The 23,477-nt window shown below is 29.8% G+C and overlaps 4 protein-coding genes across 5 annotated transcripts; 3 read left to right on the forward strand and 1 right to left on the reverse strand.

Annotated features, from left to right (window-relative positions):
• Positions 1 to 1,674: 1,674 nt before the first annotated feature.
• LOC137825530 (uncharacterized) lies at positions 1,675 to 2,635 on the forward strand. The gene is made up of 4 exons (XM_090294174.1): positions 1,675 to 1,722; positions 1,826 to 1,892; positions 1,950 to 2,211; positions 2,303 to 2,635. Exons 1-4 carry the CDS (start codon positions 1,675 to 1,677, stop codon positions 2,439 to 2,441), a joined length of 516 nt encoding a protein of 171 aa, XP_090150300.1. The 3' UTR covers positions 2,442 to 2,635.
• Positions 2,636 to 3,364: 729 nt separating this feature from the next.
• Positions 3,365 to 5,871, reverse strand: LOC137825529 (CBL-interacting serine/threonine-protein kinase 2). The gene is made up of 2 exons (XM_068631218.2): positions 5,715 to 5,871; positions 3,365 to 5,419 (listed from the first exon to the last, which is right to left on the reverse strand). Exon 2 carries the CDS (start codon positions 5,047 to 5,049, stop codon positions 3,718 to 3,720), a length of 1,332 nt encoding a protein of 443 aa, XP_068487319.1. The 5' UTR covers positions 5,050 to 5,419; positions 5,715 to 5,871; the 3' UTR covers positions 3,365 to 3,717.
• Positions 5,872 to 11,168: 5,297 nt separating this feature from the next.
• LOC137824582 (uncharacterized) lies at positions 11,169 to 12,214 on the forward strand. Its single transcript, XM_068630246.2, has one exon. It carries the CDS (start codon positions 11,482 to 11,484, stop codon positions 12,097 to 12,099), a length of 618 nt encoding a protein of 205 aa, XP_068486347.1. The 5' UTR covers positions 11,169 to 11,481; the 3' UTR covers positions 12,100 to 12,214.
• Positions 12,215 to 21,446: 9,232 nt separating this feature from the next.
• Positions 21,447 to 22,941, forward strand: LOC137826809 (LOB domain-containing protein 15). Of its 2 annotated transcripts, none has more exons than XM_068632945.2 (3): positions 21,447 to 21,671; positions 21,886 to 22,136; positions 22,246 to 22,941. In XM_068632945.2, exons 1-3 carry the CDS (start codon positions 21,650 to 21,652, stop codon positions 22,705 to 22,707), a joined length of 735 nt encoding a protein of 244 aa, XP_068489046.1. In that variant the 5' UTR covers positions 21,447 to 21,649; the 3' UTR covers positions 22,708 to 22,941. The 2 variants fall into 2 exon arrangements, with proteins under 2 accessions (XP_068489046.1, XP_068489045.1); XM_068632944.2 differs by having other exon boundaries at positions 21,448 to 21,671; positions 21,890 to 22,136.
• Positions 22,942 to 23,477: the final 536 nt, after the last annotated feature.

Below are 23,477 nucleotides of genomic sequence, written 5' to 3' on the forward strand. Positions count from 1 at the left end.
TTAAAATAAATAATTGATTTCTTGGGTGTGATGTCATTTGCAACTAACCACACTTTTACAAATTTGATTTAGGAAAATAGGGTAAAAGATAGGAAAAATAAAAAATGAAATCTAAAAAGAGAAAAATGAAATAAAAATTTAAAAATTTATTTATTTCTTATTTAATCATATAAAAAGTGAAAAAATATGTGAAATAATATAAATACCGCTAACTATGAATGCGGCGTCATAATGAATTTTTAAGCAATGCATATTAAAAAATAATCTTTATAGAAAATTTTCTGTTTATATGCTTTTACTGTAATATTTATATATCTTTGAAAAAAATCTTGAATATATTATAGTTATTGAGTGAAATATAATTCTAATATTGTTGTTTTTCTTATTAAGAATGTAAAAGTGGACCAATTTATTGGAACCAATACTTAATTAAGAAAAAAAAAGAAAGAGGTAGAGATATTTTTTTATGTGGTGAGAAAAAGAAAAGAAGCCACCACAAGAGAGAAAAAGAAAATTAGTTTCAAGGAGAAGTTTATACAAATTATCTTATATATTTGTTTTAAAATATTGAATTTAGTGCACTAAAAAAATGTTTTATTTTAATATTCTAAGTTAATAAGAAGAGATTTCAATAAGATAGTTAAAAAATTAGTCATCTTCATTAAAATAATTTGTAGCAAAATTTTGATAAAATACTCTTATACATCTACATACATATATAAAAAAAAATATATACAAAACAAAACTTTAATTATTTTTAATCAAGCCTCTTAATAATCTCTAACTTGAATTCATATTTTTATCTTAATTAAATGAATTGAAATAGGAATACCATTTTAATTTTTCAGCAGAAAAAATAATTTTTTTTGAAAATTAATGAAATTTTAATTTTTTTTAAATAATATTTTTCTTATGTAGATTGACACGCATGCCCGGGTTACCTCTTAGCGAGGCGGACCAGTGAAACGAGCTCACGCTGTGCGCAAGATGGGCCAATCCGACTTTCATTTTACAGGCTAAATATGAAACAGACGTATACACTGTGGGTTAGCCTGCATTACCAACTCTAACTTTTTGTGTCATCCAAAAATTCTTAAAATATTAAAAATATATTATATTATATTGATGTTTTTTATTTTGAAATTGGTGATTAGAAAAACTCCAGATTATAAAATCTGGAAGATTGGAAATATCCTTAAGATTTTATATTCTAGAATATGTTTCTTAAAAAAAAATATACATGTCAAATTAAAGATTCCTCAAAGTATTTTTGAATTTGGAAATAATTTTTGAATTCTGAAATCTAGAATCTATTTAATTTTTTTTAAAAATTGTATAATTCAGAAGTATTTTGGAATCTTAAGTGTTGTATTATATTTTAAAGATCAACATTTATTTTTAGAGATTATATCAATTCAAAATTTGGAGACAATCTAGATAAAGAAATATCTACTAGTAGTTAAGTGTTTACATTTGTTGGATGGACAATAAGCTAGTTATCCATGCTATACAAAAGGCTGTGTTGTGGTTTACTATATAATTTGAGTACATGTGATATGAACCTCCTTAGGTTCTCGAAGAATTGGATCTCACTACTCAATGTTTAAAAGACTCAAGAAAGATTAGGAGAAATAAACCTTGCACCTTTGATTGTTTTCTTAGAATGCTTACGAAATGAAATTGCTTTCAGTCAAGGCTCTAACAAATGGAGGAAAGTGGTTGGTTCAATTAAGATATGTGAAGTTTGTTTAAGGCATTATTTGAGTTGACTAAATGGTCTTTGATTAACGTGGATGATTCTTGATGTGAATTAATATGTTCTTAGTTGGGAATTGGTTGGATGAGCGATGCTAAGCAAGGTTCACTAGAGAAAAGATGTGGTGCTAAGCAAGGTTCATAAAACAAACTCAATGAACTTGATGATAGGACAAAAGTTGATGGAGACTAAGCCAACAACAATGTCTTTTATTTATTTACTTTTCTACTGTCCGAGTCCATTCCCACTTTTAACGTATTTAGTGTCTTCTTAAATCAGCAACACCTTGCATCGCACACCACGACACAGTCATACCCCGATTCCTCTGATGTACACACGCAAACGTTTGTATTCTTGTCGGCAACTCTTGCCGGTTTCTTGTTCCTCAGAAACCTCAGATCTCAACCTCACACCACTGACACCGACTTGGACGCAAACAAAGAAAACAATGAACAACACACCTAACCTTAAAGAATGAACATTCAAGGTACAAAGAGGACCCTTTTCCACCTCTTTCTGTTTATGCTTTAGATTTTACAAAAATGTTGTCTTTTCATATCGTGAATTGGTGAGTCTACTGGTTCGTGATGCATTGCAATCTGGGTTCTGGACCTTCCTTGACATGGCTAGTGGTCGCTATCTTTGGAGGCACTTAGTGTCTTCCTCTTTCCCAAAGCCTGAATGAACGGTTCCCATGGTATATAGTTGCTTTTAATGGTGATAATAATCATAACTTAGCTGCAATACACTACTGTCCAGTTCCTTAACATGTGATTTAGACTTATATGCCAGTGATTGCTTGTTGCTTTTATGTGTGTAGCTGTAAATGGAATACCAATATGGTGCGGTTGATTCGCAAATAACCATGTTTCTTACTCACCATTTCTCCAACGCATGTGTTTTAGAGATTAATCGTTTGTGAATGTATAAACCGTAGGAGAACAAATATTTCAACAAAAGAGTATTTTACAGATTAGTTTGAGGTTTTGGGATGAAAGTATATCTCAGTTCACGAAAATGTTGTAAATTAAATACGGTTTTCTTCCCTTAGAAACTGGTCTTCTTTATCTTATGATTTTTTTTAATAAATTAGTGACTGAAATGAGAATTTTATAGAGTAGAAGACTAAAGTGATCTACTCTTACAAGACTAGAACGGGGTTCTACAAGGATAACCCACCAATGACCAGTTGATAATGCAACATGCTTCACCTACTCTAAGGAAAATATCTTAGCCTCTAAAATTCTGGCATCAATAATTTGGAACTGATTTTAAATGCTACAAGGAAACTTTTGCTGTGCGGAGTATTCTGTTTATTAGAATTGGTTTTGGAAGAATATAATCTAGATTCCTGGTTGTACACAATATATAACCTCATTTCTGAAAGTTAGAAATCTGTCTGGTTTTTATAAAGAATAATAATTTATAGTCTGTGATAAAGATTAATTTATCCCAACATTATTGAAATCAATTGATTGTGAAAATCAGTTCTAGACATAGAAAATTAATGGGGTATACTTTTGGATTAGTTTCTTGATATTGATCATGTATGATTAGTGACAAAATTGCCTTTGCCTGTATCAGAAGCAGGTCTTTGTATAAAAAGAATAGATAAAGAAACTACACAATTTATTGATTTCTCTCAGGACAGTATGTATGACTCTCATTATTCACTCATGTCCTTAAAACATTTGGAGCCACTACCACTACAAACCTGTTTTTAACCAGTAAACATGCATATATATTCAAAACTAAACATCTGCCACCTGAATTTGAGACTATGTATTACAATAAGGTCATGGCATTGTAAAACAGAAGAAAAATATACAGATACAGCATAATTTAAAATGGCATTTCATATTATTGATGCACAAATAATAAGGTTTGAGATATTGAAAACTAAGAAAAATTTGTATTTGGGACTGAGATTGTTGTTGCTGAGGTTGCTCCAACTGTTGTGATTACTGTTGTTGGTCACCTTGCCATACCCAAACAATATCTTTAAGAGCAGGCCTTATGGCTTCTTTTAGTATTTTCTCATATTCCAGCGTATCTCCATTTGATTTCTTCACCTCCACCAAGTGCAGAAGTGGAGTAATCTCGAAGATCTCTGCATCAATGGATAAGATCCCCTTCCTACCTTCATGAAGGCCCTCCATTTTCAACAAACCGGCAGCCCTTTTCTTTATTTTCATCTTCAGCCCATTGGCCATTTCTTCCAGCCTGAAGATGATGACAGATGCTGGTTGTCTTGAAGTAAATCTTGCTTCCCTTTTCTGAAAGCTGTCTTCAAAGAATCCACAAAGATTAAACCCAGGTGAAAGGGAGATTATGTCGAAGGCATTTATACTTACTGGCACAGCTGACTCTTTCCTTGCTTCTGCTGCTAAACCATTACTTCCATCACCACATTGTTCAGAATGATTTGTAATTGAAGGAGAGACACTCCTGTTTTCCCCTTCTTGTGTTGTCTGTCTACCATTTGGCCACTTCATAAACCAAGAACATTGCTTAATCTTATCCATGGAAATCCTAGTGTTTGGATTTGGATCCAACATCTTGCTCAATAGCCTCCGAACTCCTGCTGGAAACCATCTAGGGCATGTAAACTCTGCCTTGCTTATCTTCCTATACATCACCATCAAATTAGGATCTTGAAAAGGAAAGTAACCTGCTAGTAAGACAAACAAAACTACCCCACATGACCAAATGTCAGCTTTGGCACCATCGTAACCTTTCCTTTTGATGACCTCAGGAGCAACATAGGCAGGTGTTCCACAAGCTGTGTGCAACAAGCCGTCTTGGTGTTTGGATTCAGCCAGGGCACTTAACCCGAAATCAGAGATCTTCAAATTATCATTTTCATCCAACAAAATGTTCTCTGGCTTTATATCTCTATGGCACACACCTCTACTGTGACAAAAATCCACTGCATTCACTAGCTGCCGAAAATACTTGTGTGCAACATCTTCTTTGAGCTTTCCTTTGGCCACCTTCTTAAACAGTTCTCCTCCCTTAGCATATTCCATAACAAAGTAAATCTTACTCTTCGTGGCCATGACCTCAAAAAGCTCAATAACATTTGGGTGCTTGACCAGTCTCATAATAGATATTTCCCTTTTAATGAGATCAGCCTGCCCAGTTCTTATAACTTTATTCTTGTCAATCACTTTAATGGCCACACTTTGGTTAGTTACTGTACTACGGCCATAGTAGACTTTTCCAAACGTTCCTTTGCCTAGTAACCTTCCTAGTTCATATTTTTGCATCAAGATTCTTGATTTGTTCTCCATAATTGAAGTTGGGCAAAATAAAATTTCACTCCCTCAGCCAATTAAAATACCTGTATCAATACTGACTATTCAACCGTCTTCACGAAGGTGATGTACTAACACAACAGGCACATTCCAATTACACATCAAGGAATAATAAAAGAATGAGCCACAGATTTTTGCTCCACTGTAACCAATTAAGCTGGGCAGTAACAACAAGAACATAACCTTATGGATTTCCAAGACAGAGCACATTTTCCTGCATCCCTCTCTGTGTCTATGTCATGCACAGCTGAAGAATATATACATAGATGTGTGTCACAGATAGGTGAGCTAACTTCAGAAGTGTACTGAAAATTTATGGTATGATTGTCCTGAGAATGTAGCCAGTCTGAAAAGCATAGAAGCATCAAACTCAGTTCAATACATGTTTGTTATGATAATATATAAATAACAAAAAAAATGCTAAATATATTGCAAGTAGTACAGTTCAATGTAAAATGATTTCATATTCAACACACATAAATCTTAGAAAATGATGTATGTTTTCAGCCTCAAAGTAAACACATAATTCAGTGATCTTTAGCTAGACAAGTTTATGTGCTGAAATATGTAATAGCACAATCAAAATCATAAAGTAACACCAACAAAAAGTACAAAATAAAAAAATGAAAATAAGCTCTAACCTTGAGAATTGAGATTGAACAGGAGTAGAACCAAAAGAGAGATTGATGCAGTAGAGATATAACAGAGTGGTTGTAGAGAAACAATTAATTTAGTAGTAAATACTGTTACTTGTTATTCATATATAAACTGATATTGCTGTGATGTTTTGGAATGGTTGATGTCATGGTGTGCTATTTTGGCTATTTGAATCATCACTAAGAAAACAGAGAAAATGTAGCCAAACACGTGTAAGCACATTCAAGCGTGAGGAAAAGAAATGACTTTGGAAGTTTCCACCTCATGGTAGTGTATCTAAGCAGCATTTATGATGTTTTGCCACGTGGAAGGTGACAGACACGTTGGCAGTCATGATGATCTCGTGTTACTTAGGTAGACGATTGATTTGGACCGAATAACCGATACACGCCATCATATAAGTTACCAAATTCAGACTAATTTGTCAGAATCAAATGATCTTTTCCTAAATCTATATTTTTATTCAGTTTAATGTTTATTATCACAATAATTTTTTAATTTTCTTCTACAAGTTTCAATATTTTCAATTTAGTATCATCTACTAAAAGATTCCCTACTTACCAGGTTTCCTTGTAAATAGAGATAAGAAATTTGAGTTTTATCCCTTCTTTTTATTTATTTATATATATATATATTAAAAATTAAAATCTTTATCATAACTTTTTTGGTAACTTAAATAGAGTTTTTACTAAAAGATAAGACACAAACAATGTTTCATATTTATCTGTGCAATTATATTACACTTCATATATGCAAAAAGATGTACGGTACTTAAAATTACATTGTTCTTATCAGTACAAATTCAAAATTAAAAGGTTATAAATAAGTTTACGATAATCGAATTAAAATTTCAATTCTTATTTAATCTGGATTTAATTAAGAAACATAAGATGTCAGTTTATAATCTCACGTAAATTTAAATAAGTAAATATAAATAAAATATTATTAGGATTTAAAATATTTAGTACGACTTTTTTTTATAAATATTTTATTAGACTTCATAAAACTTAGTGAAAAATTTGTATAAAAATTATTTTTCTTTCTATTTTTTTTAAAAAATATGTAAAAATATTTTATGGAAATTTCTTGTTGTAGAATCAACTTTTTTTTTTTTTTGCGGGAATGAATAACTTTTTCTCCTCCTAAATTCTATATAAAAATGTTTCTTTATTGTCATTCTTAATAAATTCATTTATCTCATGTGTTTAGTTACAATTAAAGTCAACTTTAATCAATTTTTTCCGGATGCACTGAATAGTTTAAAGAAGATATGAATTGTAAAATTAGATTAGTGACTGAGATAATAAATAATTTAATGAATTATGTAAAAACATTACTTATCTATTAATTGAAAGTAATGTTATTTTTACACATCAAAAAAAATTTTCATCACGATTTTTAACATTCTTACAGTGATATTATTAATATTAATAACAATTAATTATGTTAATAATAATAAATGATATTCATTATAAAATTAATAATGTTATTAATAATTTTATTAATAATATTAATGTTAATAATAATATTAATTAAGTTTTTTAATTACTATTTCAATTTTGATATATATTAATATAGAATAAAATTATTATTTTATTTTTATTATTACCTTTATTATTATTACAGCAAATCATTAAATTTATATTTTCATTTTTATATATACTAATATAAAATAAAATTATTAGTATTACTATTTTACCATAAATTATTATATTATTATATTTATTATCATAATCATTTTTAATATCACTATTATCGTAATTATTATTATTATTATCATTATTATTATATCAAAATATTAAATTAATATTTTAATTTTGATATACATTAATATAAAATAAAATTATTAGTATTAGTATTATTATAAATTATTATCAACAAGAAAATTATTAAAACCATTATATTATTTATCATATTAATAATCACTCAAATTTGACACATTTTATTTAACTAAATATAGTTAAAAAAATTGAGTTTACTTGTTAAAACAAATACTAAGTTCTACTCCTTTCACACTTCTCAAATTCATTTTTCTTCTATTGTATACAAATTAAGCTAATTTAAGTGCAACATAGGTCCTATAATTGCAGCCTTATCCTCTTGGAAAAACTCCTTAAATGCATATAACTACTACAGGTTTCAAAAGCATAAAGATGCAGAATTCCCTTATAATTTAAGACCAGATTGAATGACAAATTGTGTCATCACTCCTTCCCTAAAGCTTTCAACTTCATACAACCCACCTATGTATCTGATCAAGGCTATATTGAATACAACATTTCATCAAAACATTTAAATTATCCATAACTATTCACATAACAAATGCAAAAATTCACCAGAAAAATCACAAGAAGAAAATTATTAAATATAAATCAATTTTAGAGATAAAAAAAATAATTAATTTTTTTATCAGCAAGATAAAAAATAATTAGTTACTATATTGACTAAATTAGATATTATCTTATAGACTAAAAAAATATTTATATCTAGATTAGTTTCTAATTTTAAAAACTAGTTTTTAAATTGATATCTAATTAGCTACCAATGTTTTAACTATCAATTTTAAAATCTAAATTAATAGGCAGCTAAAACTTTGGTAAGCTAATTAGATACAAATTTAAAAATTAATTTCAAATTTTATTAATAATAAAAATTATTTTAATTTTTAAAATAATATATAATTTAGTTAATATAGTGACTAATTATTTTTTGTGTCTAAAATTAATTAGTTTATATTTAATGATTTTTTTTTTTTTGTGTATAGTCTTTTGGTTGATAATTTTTTTATTTATACTTTACCTATTTCTTTGTTATCCCTCACCTTTGATCTCCCTTTTTAACATGGTCTTAGCCCATCAAACTACCGTTTCCATCTTATCCTAAAGCATAGATAAAAGGAACACATTGTTTTCTTAGGATGCACTAAATCATTTTCTTTTCTTTTATATTGCTTTAGTGTTGGATAGAAAAATTAAGAGAGGGAATTATTTTTTCATTTAGTTGTTTTTCCTATTTTCAATAGCCGGGTATTATTGTTTTTTTTTTTGGAGTTAGAGAAAAGAGTATCTATTAGTAAAATTATACTATTGTTTTTTTTTGGATTTTATTTTAGTTGAGTTCTTGTGTTGTTATCCACATATCCAATAATGATATTAGAGTTTGATTTTTGATTGTTTTTCACTATTATTATTGTCATGCTAGTATTGTAGAAAAATCTTAGTATTGCAACTAGTATGATATTGTTGTTACTGAATATAGGGTGTGAAAGTGCATGTCTAGAAAAGTTGTGATTGGAAAAAACTTGATATTTAAGCATGTTTATTGGTGACCACTTCTCTTTCTTAAAACCTCACCTATTGTAATAGTTTGCTGTGTATAATCATAGTTCCAGAAGACACTATTATTCACACTGAGAAGTGCATAAATCGATTTTAAAGTTGAAGACAATTTTTAAAAAAGACAATTGTACATACACAATTGGAAAAAAAAAAACCCTATGAACATAGCATATAGTGCTATTGCAAATTTACAGTTAGCAATGACAAATGTGATTTTATTCATCATTGTAGAGAAGACTACTACCAAGAAGATTAGATAAGGCAATAATTAATTTTTACCACAACCAAAACTAATTTTCTAACTGGAAATCATAGTTCGGATCAAACATTCAAATTGAAACTGATATGTTTCTCCTGATCAGGAATGAAAAATAAAAATGCATGGTTTTATATATTTTTATAAGCCTGGTTCATATGCGAAGATCATTGATTTAAGTAGGGAACTAAACAATTGGCACAACTTGGGATATTTTAGATCATATAAGAACGATCTGCACATAAAACTCAGCTGGTAATAATCTAGAAGAAGACCAAAGATTCTTTGTGTATTCTTTTTTCTTGGTTGGTTCGTTACAGAAAAACTATGGATCCATCGTTTTCCCTTGAGAAGTGGACTTTGATGAGTTCCGAATCAAGTTCCACTTTTTGTGATAGATGGTGAGATCAGAAAAGAATTCCAGAGTCTGATTTAAGTTACTATGAGATGTGCCGTTAGCCAGTCACAATTAAAGTCTCAATTTGTGCCTTCTCATCACTTTTGTAGTCTTGCTGTTCTTTCAACTAATAAAATGTTAGCATTCCATTCAAGGTACTAACAGTGATTGTGATGGCCTAACAGATGCTGTTTGTTGAGCAAGTGCCATTGGGAAGTGGGTAACATGCATCTTTGTTCACTCTCTTCTTCTCTTTACTACATAAACCACTCACAATTTTCTTTCACAGCAATAAATAATGTTTCCATCAAGAGTTTCATAACTCTGACTGAATGCAAAAACTATAATTATTCCTTATTTGCCTGCAGGAGAGGGAAAAAAGAGAGCATTGGATCTAATAGTTGACCAAAACAATTAAAGTAAAAGAGACCTGACAAGCACGTGGTTCCAGAAGGAGTAGCACGTGTCCTTCTTCTTCTTCTTTCTTCCATTCATTAATTAGGGTTGCTATTGCCATACGCCATGTTTTTCTTTGCTCCAGATGGAAGGTTACATAATTTGTATTCAAATAAACATTGAATTGCGTAATGCAATAATAAACCTCCAATAACCCCATTGGGAAGGGATGTTCTTTCAATACGATTTATTGCAAGACTTATTCAGAAGACGTTGTTACAACTAAAAGTAACAACTTATTAGCATATTAGCAAGAGTTTAGAATATGTTTTGACCAATGTAAATTAATTAACACGGTTGTTAAGATTTTGAACAGACACGCTTCTCTCAGAGATATCCTTAAAAATATTACAGAAACTAATAGAGTTATAGTTAGTTAAACTATCTGCTGTTTAAATTGAAATGTTTTATCCCGACACTTTTGTTTCTTGAAGAAAAGTTTCTCAATCGGGATTGATTCAGTGGTTCTTATTACAACATGACTTTAGGTTCAATAACCATAATCATTCTTCCTTGTTCATATTATATTCAACTAACTCAGATTAAGAAAAGCATTGCACCAACTAAAAACAAATTGATCGAAAACATGTGATTTGATGGCTATATACAAATGATAATATAAACTGTTTTACTAAATTAAGATAGTTATACAAAATTTTCGTAGATGAGAGTTTATAGTAATATATGTCAGCAATATTCTGGCTTTGAGTGTGTGGTTCTAGGGTTTCTGGCAGGACTATTGTATATAGTGAACCAAAGCTGTGGAGATGATGACTCAAAATTGGAGTAAATATGATGAGATTGAAAAGGAAAAGAAAAGAAATAGTGGCATGATTAGAGCCTTGTATTCCACTTCATCCTTTGTTCATAATACTTACATTATATATTAATATTAAACAAATGAAATCGGTCTGACTCGATCCTAGGAACTATAAATATATGAGCAATTAATGATTAAAGAGTGATTTTATTATCTTTACGTGAACTAAGCGCCATTAACTAACCTGCCACAATTGTATATAGTTGACTTCCCTTTCTTTTGTAACATATTCAACCATCGCCAATTCCACTGGAATGTGGAAACCACTTAAACATACACAGGCCACCCACTACCAATCGCCAACCCCATGGTTATAGATTCCCATTTTTAACATAAAAAAAGAGTCCTAAACTACTCCCTCACACACCAAAACCCTTTGAACATGTCTCTTTTGCACTTTCCCATCTTCAACACATAGTCATATATACATAATATACACACTATCCAGCCACAGCTACATAGCCTAGCTAGCTTGTAACTAAGCATGTCAAACCCTTCTAATAACACTCTCCAAAGGGCTTCTATCATTGTTGTAGAAAAGCCTCATAGTAAAGAGAAGGACATGGTGATGTTCCTTGATCATGATAAGCTAGAGAGAGATTTGTCCAATCTCTCCAATGAAGCTTACCATGTTGAATCTGCTTCAGTTCCCTTTGTGTGGGAATCTCAACCAGGCACTCCAAAGGTTAGATTCAAAGAAAACTCTCTCCCTCCTCTCACACCACCCCCTTCTTATTTCCAAAATGCTACCAAAAAGACCACTCCCAAGGTCAAGAATAAGAACTCGCCAAAATCTACCTTCTTGCAAACTCTATTCCCCAAACGTAGAAAAGATGGTGCTCCTTCACAAACTGGGTCACAGAATATTTGGTCTTACTCTTCTTCTTCCCCGTCTTCTTCATCATCTTCATCTTTGTCATTCTCTTCGCCACGGCCTAGATCATATTCCGTGCCATCTTCTCCGATGATACACACGAGGAAGGATGTAGAAGATGAAGATCTGTGTGAGGTAACTAGTTCGAATTTGTGTTTTGGTAATGCCAGGTCGCGAGGGTGCTATTCATCCATGTTCAAGAAGGTACTTCTTGGAGATTTTCTGTGACATGTTGTAGCTGTTTTTTTGTCTGTTGTGTTAATAAACGTGGCTAGTTGGATAGATTGTATGTGCCAAACTGATTCTTATAGTAATGAAGTGCATCATATCTTTAACTTGCTTACCTTCTGTAGGTGTTGATTCCTTCTCTTCTTGTTCTCTGATTTCAAACTTTTGAATTTAGTGCCTTTACGTTGGGATTCAATAGCCTATACAAAATCATCATCACAATACCCATCAAACAGTTATATAATTATACTGCACTTATCATGGCTTCCAATCTTAAACGAGTAAGGTTTATCTTACTGAATCCTCAATTCTATGAGGTTGTAATAGCAGATTAATTTCAGTACTATAAATGGTATTGTAATTTTCCCTTTCATCTATCTCCTCTTTGCTGGACTCCATTAGATCAGAGTCTCCTAAACATTACCACGAGGCTTCCACGCGTTTAAACTATTATGTTAAAAGTTAGCCAAACAATAGTTTAATCTCTCTCTCATACGTTGCCGTCAAAACTGTACAGAAGAATCTTTCTACTTTATGCAAAATAATTGATAAACTTATGGAAAGTTTAAGTGCCTTAGAGTTTACTTATCATGCTAATTTCTGAAAGTAATGAAACTGTTTTCTTCATTCAACAAAGTGTTATGATCAACAAAAGAATTGCATTTCAGTGGGGATCATGTCTAATACATTTGAAACATATGAATACAATGCCAAAATGAAATGAATAAACTATATATTCTGTATTTTAGTACAATACAACAATTTTTTGTACTACGGATACTATACGAGTAGATGACATATAAACAAATTGAAGAAAAGACAGAATCAGAAACACAATATATATGTGTGTATGTAGGTGTGCATATTGACGAGTAACTATCCAATAAAAACCATTGGTGCACCACGCGAATCCTTAAATAACTGAGATAAATGCATGGATTCAGAGGGACATATACACGAGCAAATGTCTGTTACATAACTTGGCGATAAACTAATTAATTATATATAGATAAACTTTATCACTAAGTTTGAAAACTGATTTAATGATTAATTGAAAAATATATTCGATGATAATAGAGTATAATTTAAAAATCAAGAATTTATTTAAATCAGTATATAGAATGATTGAGTAGTTATTACTGGGTTACTGGTTTATATAGTTTTCCTCAGAAAGACTCGAGTTACTGGGTTTATATAGTTTAATCATGGGTTAGTGTTGATTTTAGTTTGCTTGCATTTTTCTCATGAATGACATAAAGTAGATGATGGGTATGAAGTAACGTGTGGGACCAATTTTCTTTTACTGAAGGATCAATAAGTTGCAAGTTACGAATTTAATGGTCAAAATTAAACTATGATAACTGGTCAAAACTGCGTACCAGCAAAGCTAGTTGCTGCAGGTTGGGTGTAAAGTGCACTGGTGCAGTAAAATCTTTTGACTGAAAATAAATAATTAAAGTAATATTAAATTAATTTTAACACAAGTTTTAGTAAGACTTATTATTGCAGTATTACAAAAGTTACAAGGTTTAGAAAATCAATGAAGTTAAACTAAAATAGAGGAAATTTTGTTTTCCATATGAATAGAAAACAACAGAAAGATGAAAATGCATTAATTGTTTTGTTGGCATGCTATTATCTTCAGCAATTAATTTCTGTAAAAAAATAGATACATGTTATTCCACGCATTGGGTTATTCGAATGAATATATGTTAAATAAGTATGTTGTCTTGAGGCATGTGGTTGTGGGAAGGGACAGAAGCTAGTATGGTTTTGTTAAAAAAGTTATTAAAATATTTGAATTTTTGAAAGAAAGAGTCTGAAAGAGGCAGTTGCAATTGGAAAATGATCTCTTGAAAATTATAATTAATATATCCCCGAAGACTTGAAGTCACTCTTAATGTATTTTATACACATGAGTAGATCTCAGCAAAATCCATTGCTTTAAATTTTGCCATCTCAACAACGCGTTCAACACTTGTTTATGTGGATTACTTGCTTAAGCCATGCAAAGTCTCTTTCCACTTTGCAAAGTCGTTGCAATGAATAAAATTTATGTACCGGTACTGGACGAGGCCGGGATCCACCTGCCTGCCCGATGCCTGGTCAACCTGACTGAGAGACCGAGAAGTCAAGACCTTTAGAGACCCGGCCGATCGGTCGAGAGGTCGAGTGGCCAAGACCTTTGTATACTTGGCCGACGGACCGAGTGGCCGAGACCTTTGGAGACTTAACTGAGACAGTCGAAGACCACAGTTATTTGGCCGATGGCCGGCCCTCACCATGAGAATTTGGCCGATGGCCGAACCCCATTACAATTAACGCTCAAACCAAGATCAATAAAGCTAATCCATCATCAAGAATTAGGTAATGCAACCCTAAGCGGTATCCACCTCGATAAACGGGCCCAACAAGGTAGGCCCATTAGAATAATATAAATAGCACGCATTCCAAGGAGTAAGGTATGTCATTATTACTGTTCACCTACCTGAGAGCTAACCACCCGCTTTACTGACTTGAGCGTCGGAGTGCCTTCGCAGGTACCCCCACCATCCGGTGTTCACCCGACGACCGAGTCCCGAGTGCCGAAGGATAAGCAGGAGGACGAGAAGGATCCCAATTCATCACCCAGCCACCTGCCCGACCAAAGGAAGAAGAAGAAGACTTCAATAGTTCTCTAGGTCCCATCTCCCTAGCAGGAACAATTTAAAACTTAAAAACAAGTGTTTTCATATCTACATTTCAAAGCCATATACCCTATATATGGTATAACCACTCGTCCTCCACACAAATGTTTTGTAATTGGATTATAACATCCAAAATACTCTTTTTTATTTATATTTTTTCTGTTAAAAAGAATGGCTAAATATGTTTTTCGTTCCTGTATTATAACACAAAATTGGTTTTCGTTTCTGATTCAAACTTTAGATTATTTAGAGACCTATAGTATGTAAATGATTGAAATGAGTCATTTTGTATATTAGTTGTTTTAAAAATTGTAAGTTTTTTTTGTTAATATTAGTTGTTGTTTTGATAGTAGATTGATGTCCACTATAACTATTTCCAATGATTTCTCCTAAGCAAGGTTAAACACTACTAATCCTGGGTGCTCATGTTGTATGGTGTCCTGTCCGAAACTGGGAGACCAAGTAGTAGACAGAATGCACGACTATACGATCTCTCAGTCAAAGTTTCAGATTATGGAAACCTGCAAATTAATTAAGCTAATCTTGATTGTGGATTATAAAGTATTTCACCCTCATGGACTTATCAGAAAGACGAGTGAAGGAGAGAAGACTGAAAATATAATTGATAGGAGATATTCAGTCTCAGATTGCAATAACATATGAGATCTTGCTTCTTTTGAATTTTTTTTCATATGTAATTATATAATTAAGAATTTAAGACCAATAATTTTTATGTTGCTTGTGTGTATATCTTGTATAGAAGATGGGTTGACATGATGTTATTAATTTTTTAGAATTATACAAATCATGTTTAATTGTAATAGGATCGAGACATCCTTGAACAATCATTTATTTTTTTTCTAATAAAAGAATAATAAAATTTTCCATTTCTATCTATAGTTGAGCTACTACATACCATAAAAACTCATAACATTATAGAAAACCGAAAGGGCGGTTATTGCTTTTGTGTTAATCCGATTTGATCAAATTTTGTTTTACATGGTCTGAATAATAAACTCACCAACAATGATATCAATGGATTAAAGCGAAAAATTGTTTTCAGGTTGTTACTTATTTTAGGGCATTTAATTATAAAATCATGAAATAATTTTTTTTAAAAAAATTATTTAATTATAATAGAAATTAATTTAAAAACTATTTTTTTTTTAGTTTTTAAAATAATCTTTAATTTAATAACTATAATAATTAATTATTTTTTTATAAAATTAATTTTTATTTTACGATTTTTTAAAAAAATTTGAAAGTTGATAAGATTTTTGTTTTGTAAAAGAGATGTTGAATGGGATAATATAGGATTCAAGATTGTCGGCAGCAGAGAGCATATTAGTGGAGGGGATGTTATGACACATCAAGGCATCAAGTCTTTTATTCAAAATGGCAAATTTTGACTTCGAAACTACCCTTCATACCAAACCCAAATTAATTTAACTTTTCCTTTATTTCTTTATTATAAATTTCCCCATGTTTATTTTTAAAAGCTATTTTGTAAATAGTTTATTAGAGTTTAAGTGTGAGTTCAAAGACTCGCATTTATTATTAACCTATTTGGACTTTTATAAAAAAAAAATTTAAAATATATATTTTTAATTTCACAAGTTATAATTAAATTAAATTTAATAGTATAATTTAATTTTTAGAAACTAAAATAATAAAACAATTAAGTTTAATAATTTTTCAAATTAGTTTCTTTTTGAAGCAATTCAATTCTTTTTTATATATTTCAATTCAGTGTCAATTTAATAAACAGTGAAGATCTTCTCTGTATTTCTTTTTCTCAAATTTTCCAAAATAGTTTAAAGTAAAAATTCAATATTTTTTTAAAAGAGAATTTACAAATAATGTATTCGTAACTCATTTCTAAAGTCATTTTGTTTAACAAGCAAATTTAATTTCAATTTCAATTTCAATTATCACCTTATCCAATTCTCTACTTAATGTTTGTATTCTTTTTCTTTATTTTTTTTTTCATTATTATTTATCATGTACTTCTATTCATTCAATTTGTCCTTTAAATGTCTATAACATTTTGGTGCATTTGATAATAATATCTTGTGTGCCCCATGATAAAAATAATACTCCTATGAAGATAATAATCTACCATTTCATGTAAATTTTAGGCTACAAGAAAATATTTTATTATAGTCGGGTAAAAACAGATGCTAACAGTAAATAGCATCAGCTTTACATCTCCAAAAATTGCAACGGCAGAAGTATGGAGTTTCTGAAAATAATGTTGATTTTAAAGTAATTAATTTAGAATTTAAAGTAGTTAATAGATAAAATTTTAATAAAGAATGATAAATACAAATTTAAAATTTACTTGATAATTTTTTATTAATATTAACAACTATTTTAAATATTAATAATTTTTTAATTTATAAAATATAATTATTTTTTGTCTCTAAAATTAAATATTATTTTATTATTAATATAGTAATTAATTGTTTTTTATTTTTTTAAATCAATTTTTATTTAATTATTTTTATATTACAACTATTCATTCTTCTTGTGCTCATTCTCAATTTTGACTTTGAATATAACACTTTGTTTTGCTTTTTAAAGATATCAAAATCATATTATATCGTTTATATATTTTTGAATAAAAAAATGATCTTTTGTAGAGTTGTCTGATGTAAAATATGACATTGAAAATCGTTTTTTCTCTTCTAATTGATTCTTAGCAATCTTTGTCTCTACTTTTAATTTACAAGACTTGCATATTTCTTTGTGTGTCCAAATTAACAACATTTATAACATCTATTTCTTCATTTTATCAATAACATTTTATAAAATTACATAAATTTAAAGAATAATTACATTTTTAATATAATTTTATACTTCTATATAAATTTAAATTATTTTATTAATATTTATTTTACATGAAATCAAAATCATCGATATCAAACTAATATTCAATTAATTTAAATTTATTTAAATTCAAATTAAAAAAAAAACAAGCATGATTAAAATGATAAGAGCAGTTCAAATTAATAGTGAATAAAAATATTAATTATTTTGATATATATATATATATTATTACATGCACCAAAATATTTTTATATAACATGTTTTTGTTATATTTTTTTTCATTTTTTTTTGATACTTTTTAAATTTGAAATAAATATAAACTACCTTAAAATCTTTTTTAAAAAAATAACAATTATATCATTAATAGTATAAAAGAGGTTCGTAATTATGAATGAGACATAATCCTTTTTCTACAATATATAAAGGAATGCAATTTATGAATTTCCAAATAAAGATATTGATGCTTAAAGTTGCATATAAGTATTGAAACTATGCAACAAGTGGCAACATGTTATAACACAATGATCCAAAGTAAAGTTGTAAATGTCTAATTTTCTCCTCTTCTCAGTTTCTCGTGGGTTTCAAGTCTCATCCTAGCCTTCTTTTAATCCGTTCAAAACAAATTTCTTTCTACACCCTATCAAAATTCTTCTTGCAGTCCAACAATTTTCCAAAAACACTGATTTACCCTTTTTTAAATGACTTTTTTATTATTTTTTTGGAAGCTTTTTCTATATTATAAAATTTTCAAAATATATACAATACGTTTCATAATGTATTTTTCAAAATAATCTTTCCAAATTTACTCTAGAAAATAAATTAAATTAAATATTTAGTCATTTCATATATTTGATAGGGTGTAAGTAAAACTTTAATGAGTGGGAGGAAGAAATATCACGTCCAATCATCGATACAAACATAAAAATTAACACCTATCTTTATGTGTAAACAATAAATTGTCTGAAACAAATATAATGTTAAAAGAGGAATGGAATAGTAAGGTTTCATGATATAATTATATAAATGTTTTCATAAATTTTACTTTTATCTAGTTTGTATGAGTCTATTATATTATAAAAACGTTTATTTTACCTTTTTTACTGAAAAATTATATATAAATTTATGCATTTTTTTTTTCTTAAAACAAGAACTAATTGATCCAAATTGAAACAAATAATTTTTTTATCCAGTTGGTTTGTTTAAGATCTTAATTTGTATTAAAAAATAGAATCCATCCAAAGTAATAAAAATGGGTTTGACTTTGATATTGTTGTAGGTATGATCTAAAGTGATTCAAATAATTGTGAAAATTCAAATTGCAAAGTGCCGACTTTGAGGAAAAAGTGTGTGTTTTGGCAATAATTAATGATGATTTGATTATGAGGAAGTAAATTGATGGTTCATTGATTGTGTCAAACAAAATATAGGAGCATAGACCTAAAACCTGGGACAAAGATGTTTTAGCCTTGCTGTTCTCCCCTTCCCACAGCTGAATAATTAATTTCTATGTTCCCTTTCCCAGAAATTGTGCTTATATTGTGTTTTTTTGTCTTCCATGCTTCACAGTTGAATCTTTAACCCTTTTTATATTTTTAAATTTTAATTTTCTACTATAGTACAGGTTAATTTGACCCTTCTTTTGTTTTCTTTTTTTTATTCAATTTCTTAAATTTAAAAAGTTTCACTCCATATTTGTTGACTGATTTGTTGTACTAAGTGGAATCTGAAGAAAATTAACCACATAAACAGTGAAACCACAAACTAAAAGAACTAACACTATTAGTATACAAAAATCACTGTATAGGAGAAAGTGAAAAAGAAAAAAGAGAGAAAGAAAGTAAAATAGGATGAAAAATAAAATTGTTTAAATTTAAAATAGATTAAAAAAATGAGTGAAAATTTGTGGTAAATTTAATTAATGTGATAACATAAAATAAATAATATAATAAATTATCAAAATATTCATAGTTAAAATTTAATAAAAATGTTATAAAACTGAACAAATATTAAAATATTACTTAAAAACGAAATCTAATTTATTTGAATAATTAATTACAAACCATGTTCAACTTTTTTTTCATATACTAATTTTAAGAAAATTAAATTATAATAAAAAATGGAAATTAAAAATTAAATTGAAAAAGTATAACATATTTTAAATTCATGCTTCAAAAAATTAAATCTTAATTTCAAGATATAATCGTTATTGAAAAATATTTTTTCCTTATTAGTTTTGGTAACATTAATAATAAAAATGAAAGGTTGATTATCGAAAGTCTAAGTTTTTAACCTTATTGAAAGTGAATTCCTTTAACTTATTTCATTGTCAATGTATAAAATATGTACAATTGTGTTAAAGAGAGGAGCAAAGTTGTGAAATAAAAAATGAGACTTATCTTTTCATTCTTTTCATAACTCTTACCATTTATTTCAATGGGGTTGTTGCGCTTTGCAAGAAGATTTGGGATTAAGAAATGTTGGTCACTCTAGCAGTTTGGTATGGAGAATTTGAGGTAATTTGTGTAGAAAGAAAAGGGAGAGGGGAGGAGTGGGATGTTAATTGAGAAAGATCAATTACGAATATGTCATTGCATGCAATTTCCATGAATTTGGTGAAGATTAGAACATGTGGTCATAACTGAATAACCGATTAAGAACACTTTTTTATTTAGTTACAATAGAGACCATAATTGATTATGGCTTGGAAAATATTAAATAAATAAAATGCATGTGCTGATAAATAGATTGAAGTTTGGGTTGACATTGTGACCATAGTGAGATGATTGTTGGATTTGAGCATATGTGTATATGTGAGTCTATGAAAGAAAGAAAAAAACCCATTTAAAGTTGTATGAGTTTACAACGTGGATATCATGAATATGTGAAACTAAAACGGTATAATCAATTACATTTGAGTCCATAATTGATTATACCCCTTACTTTAATCGATTATGCATTTTCTTGTAATCGGTTAGATAATTTTCGTAATCAATTAAACTTGTGCACTTAATCAATTAGTAAGTAGCTCTTGTATATAAGTTTGCATACATTAATCTAAACATTTATCTTTATTTTACAAGGTTTGGATAACTTGTGAATGACTCGCTACAATATTTTTTACAATTTTAGTTTACACATCTTTTTAAATAATTTATATATTAAGTTATTAATTGTATTTTAATTTAAAACAATACATACATTTAAAAAATAATTAAGGATTATATTATATATTTTTGCAATCACTCCCTTGTGGGGGAGAAACCAAAGCAAGATTGGTTAGTATTCTTTTACAATTGTCATTTTTTTTAAAGTTCTTAATGATGAGGAAATTTTCAAAAAAATTATTTAAATATTTTTTAACTTCTTTTGTACTTTGGGTGAAAAAGGTGTGTATGTGAGAGGTGATGGTGATAGTGAGTCCGTGCAATACATAATCTGTTTGATTGAAGTTCTCTATCTTTCATTGTCTGAACTGAAATTTTCTGCTCCTTCAATTTAAACTTTCAGAGTTGAAGGGAAGAAAATGACCAAAGATAGTTAAGAATTGCAATCTTTTAATGTAATTGGTCCCTCAAACATGGCTCCTACTTGAAAACTTTTGTGACAAATACAACACAACCAAGAAAAAGAAGCACACCACTTTGCAGCCCATAGTTCTCCAATAATTTTTATGACAAAAACTCAATTGCTGAGTATTCTGACATTGATGTTTCTTGTATTATTTTTCCAAAGTCAAATTCTCAGTTTCCAATAGAACTAACACGTGTGCAAGCTATTCACAAAGAGTGCTACTTCTCTCTCTTTAAATGGTTAATGCAACCTAATCATTTTGTTTTTGTTTTCTCCTTCCCCTTAATTAAATATTTCTTTTAAAAAAATCCATATGATCTCAAACTTCTTTTCTTCTGATAATTCCATTGACCTTGCCTTTTAAGGACTTGTTTCCCTGCCTTTTCTCTCATCTTGTTTGTGTCTGTGTATGAAACAAAATCTTTCTCCCTCTCAACACACTTTGATCAAGAAAATCAAAAGGCATGTTTGGACATCAAGAGATAGGTAAATGTTAGAAAAATAGACATCAATTTTCTTGCTCTCTAAAGAACCAACTTACTCATGAGCTGAAATTAGTAGCATACCATTCATATCACAGTTTTAACCATGTTTTTGGTTTCTGGTGATGGTGCTGAGGGCATCATGCTCTTACACCACCCAATATATTTCTTTACAGACTCATGGTTTTAACATGCAGTTTTTTGTATTTTTCCCAAAGATAGATTAGATGAGATAACAAAAATCAGAGCAGAGGTAGAAGCATCTTCTCAAATGGGAAGGAAGCATTTCTATGGTCCAATTCCTGGGATAACCTTAAACACAGTAACCCCTTGTGCTGCATGCAAGCTTCTGAGAAGAAGGTGTGCTGAAGAATGCCCTTTCTCTCCTTATTTTTCACCACACGAGCCTCAAAAGTTTGTAGCCGTTCACAAAGTGTTTGGTGCAAGCAATGTCTCCAAGATGCTTCTGGTTGGTCACTCACCAGAATGGTTACTCTTTTTTTTTTCTCTTCAATTGGATTCACTGTTCTTATTGAAGTGAAAACTGATTTGTTTTCAAATTTTATTTTTGTGTGTAGGAGGTTCCAGAGGGCCAAAGAGCTGATGCAGCAAATAGCCTTGTTTACGAAGCTAACCTGAGGCTAAGAGATCCTGTATACGGATGCATGGGTGCAATATCAGCTTTGCAGCAACAAGTTCAATCTTTACAAGCAGAACTAAATGCAATAAGGGAAGAGATACTAAAATACAAATATAGAGAAGCTGCGAGTCTCATTTCTTCTAATCATGCAGCTTTGGTTTCTTCAGCTGATGCAATATCAGCAGCAATTCCCGCAAACTCACAACCACAAGGTCTTTCTCAACTTCCTCCTCCTCCTCTACCAAAACAATTGCCTGCTCCTCCACTAAAACCATTGCCTTCTCCTTCTGTTATCCTTTCATCCTTCTCTTCATCTTCAACTTCTTCTGTGTACACTCCTAAAAGCTCAATGAGCCTTGGATCCATTTCCACCACTGAAAATGTCCCATACTTTGTTTAGGTCCATTTGTTTACTATTCATTTGATGTAGGAATAATCATGTTTTTCTCAATAGAGTAGAATGTATCACTTGGTCATCTAGAGCTAATTATGGGAACGGGAAACCCCATCACGTATTCATATGCATTTAGTGGTATTTTCTACTCTTTTGATGTTCTTTTTCTCAAACATTATGATTTTTACTTTTATATAACTTCTATTTATGCTTGGTTTGTCTTCATTTGTAAGACTGCTACATTCAAAGTGTAGGATATAGGCATCAAATTTACTTTTACCAGGTAACTAGATTGTAAAATTTCATGGCTTGTAAGACCATATCTTTCCTTTTGAAACAGTATTAATCTTCAAGAAAGGTTCAAACTGATGTAAAAGATTGAAATGGAGAAAAAAGTGAATAAATTAAGTCAACAGGAAAGTGTAGATGTAGGTAAAAGCAGAAAGCAAAAGCATAAAGAATACAATGAGAAACGGTTGATGCTCTGAGAACTATGATTTTATTATAGAATTGGCGCTGAAGATCACATGAAGAGATGAAGTATAGCCTTGAACAATTGGCCACTGCACGTGGGGGGAATATATCTCCATTTGACTCAAGCTTAAATAACTCACTCACGAGTCTGTGCCAGCTGCAGATTTAAAGGATGTGAAAGATTTAACTTCTTAAAAGGGAGACAAGGTACGGTGCCTGTGTTATAGTTCCTGTTCCCATGTGAAGTTAAACGTCATATATATATATATATAGATCTAAGAATATATATTAAACCCTTTTCT

The sequence above is a fragment of the Phaseolus vulgaris genome, chromosome 8 (assembly GCF_051622355.1).
Source record: "Phaseolus vulgaris cultivar YP4 chromosome 8, ASM5162235v1, whole genome shotgun sequence".
Lineage (NCBI taxonomy): Eukaryota > Viridiplantae > Streptophyta > Magnoliopsida > Fabales > Fabaceae > Phaseolus > Phaseolus vulgaris.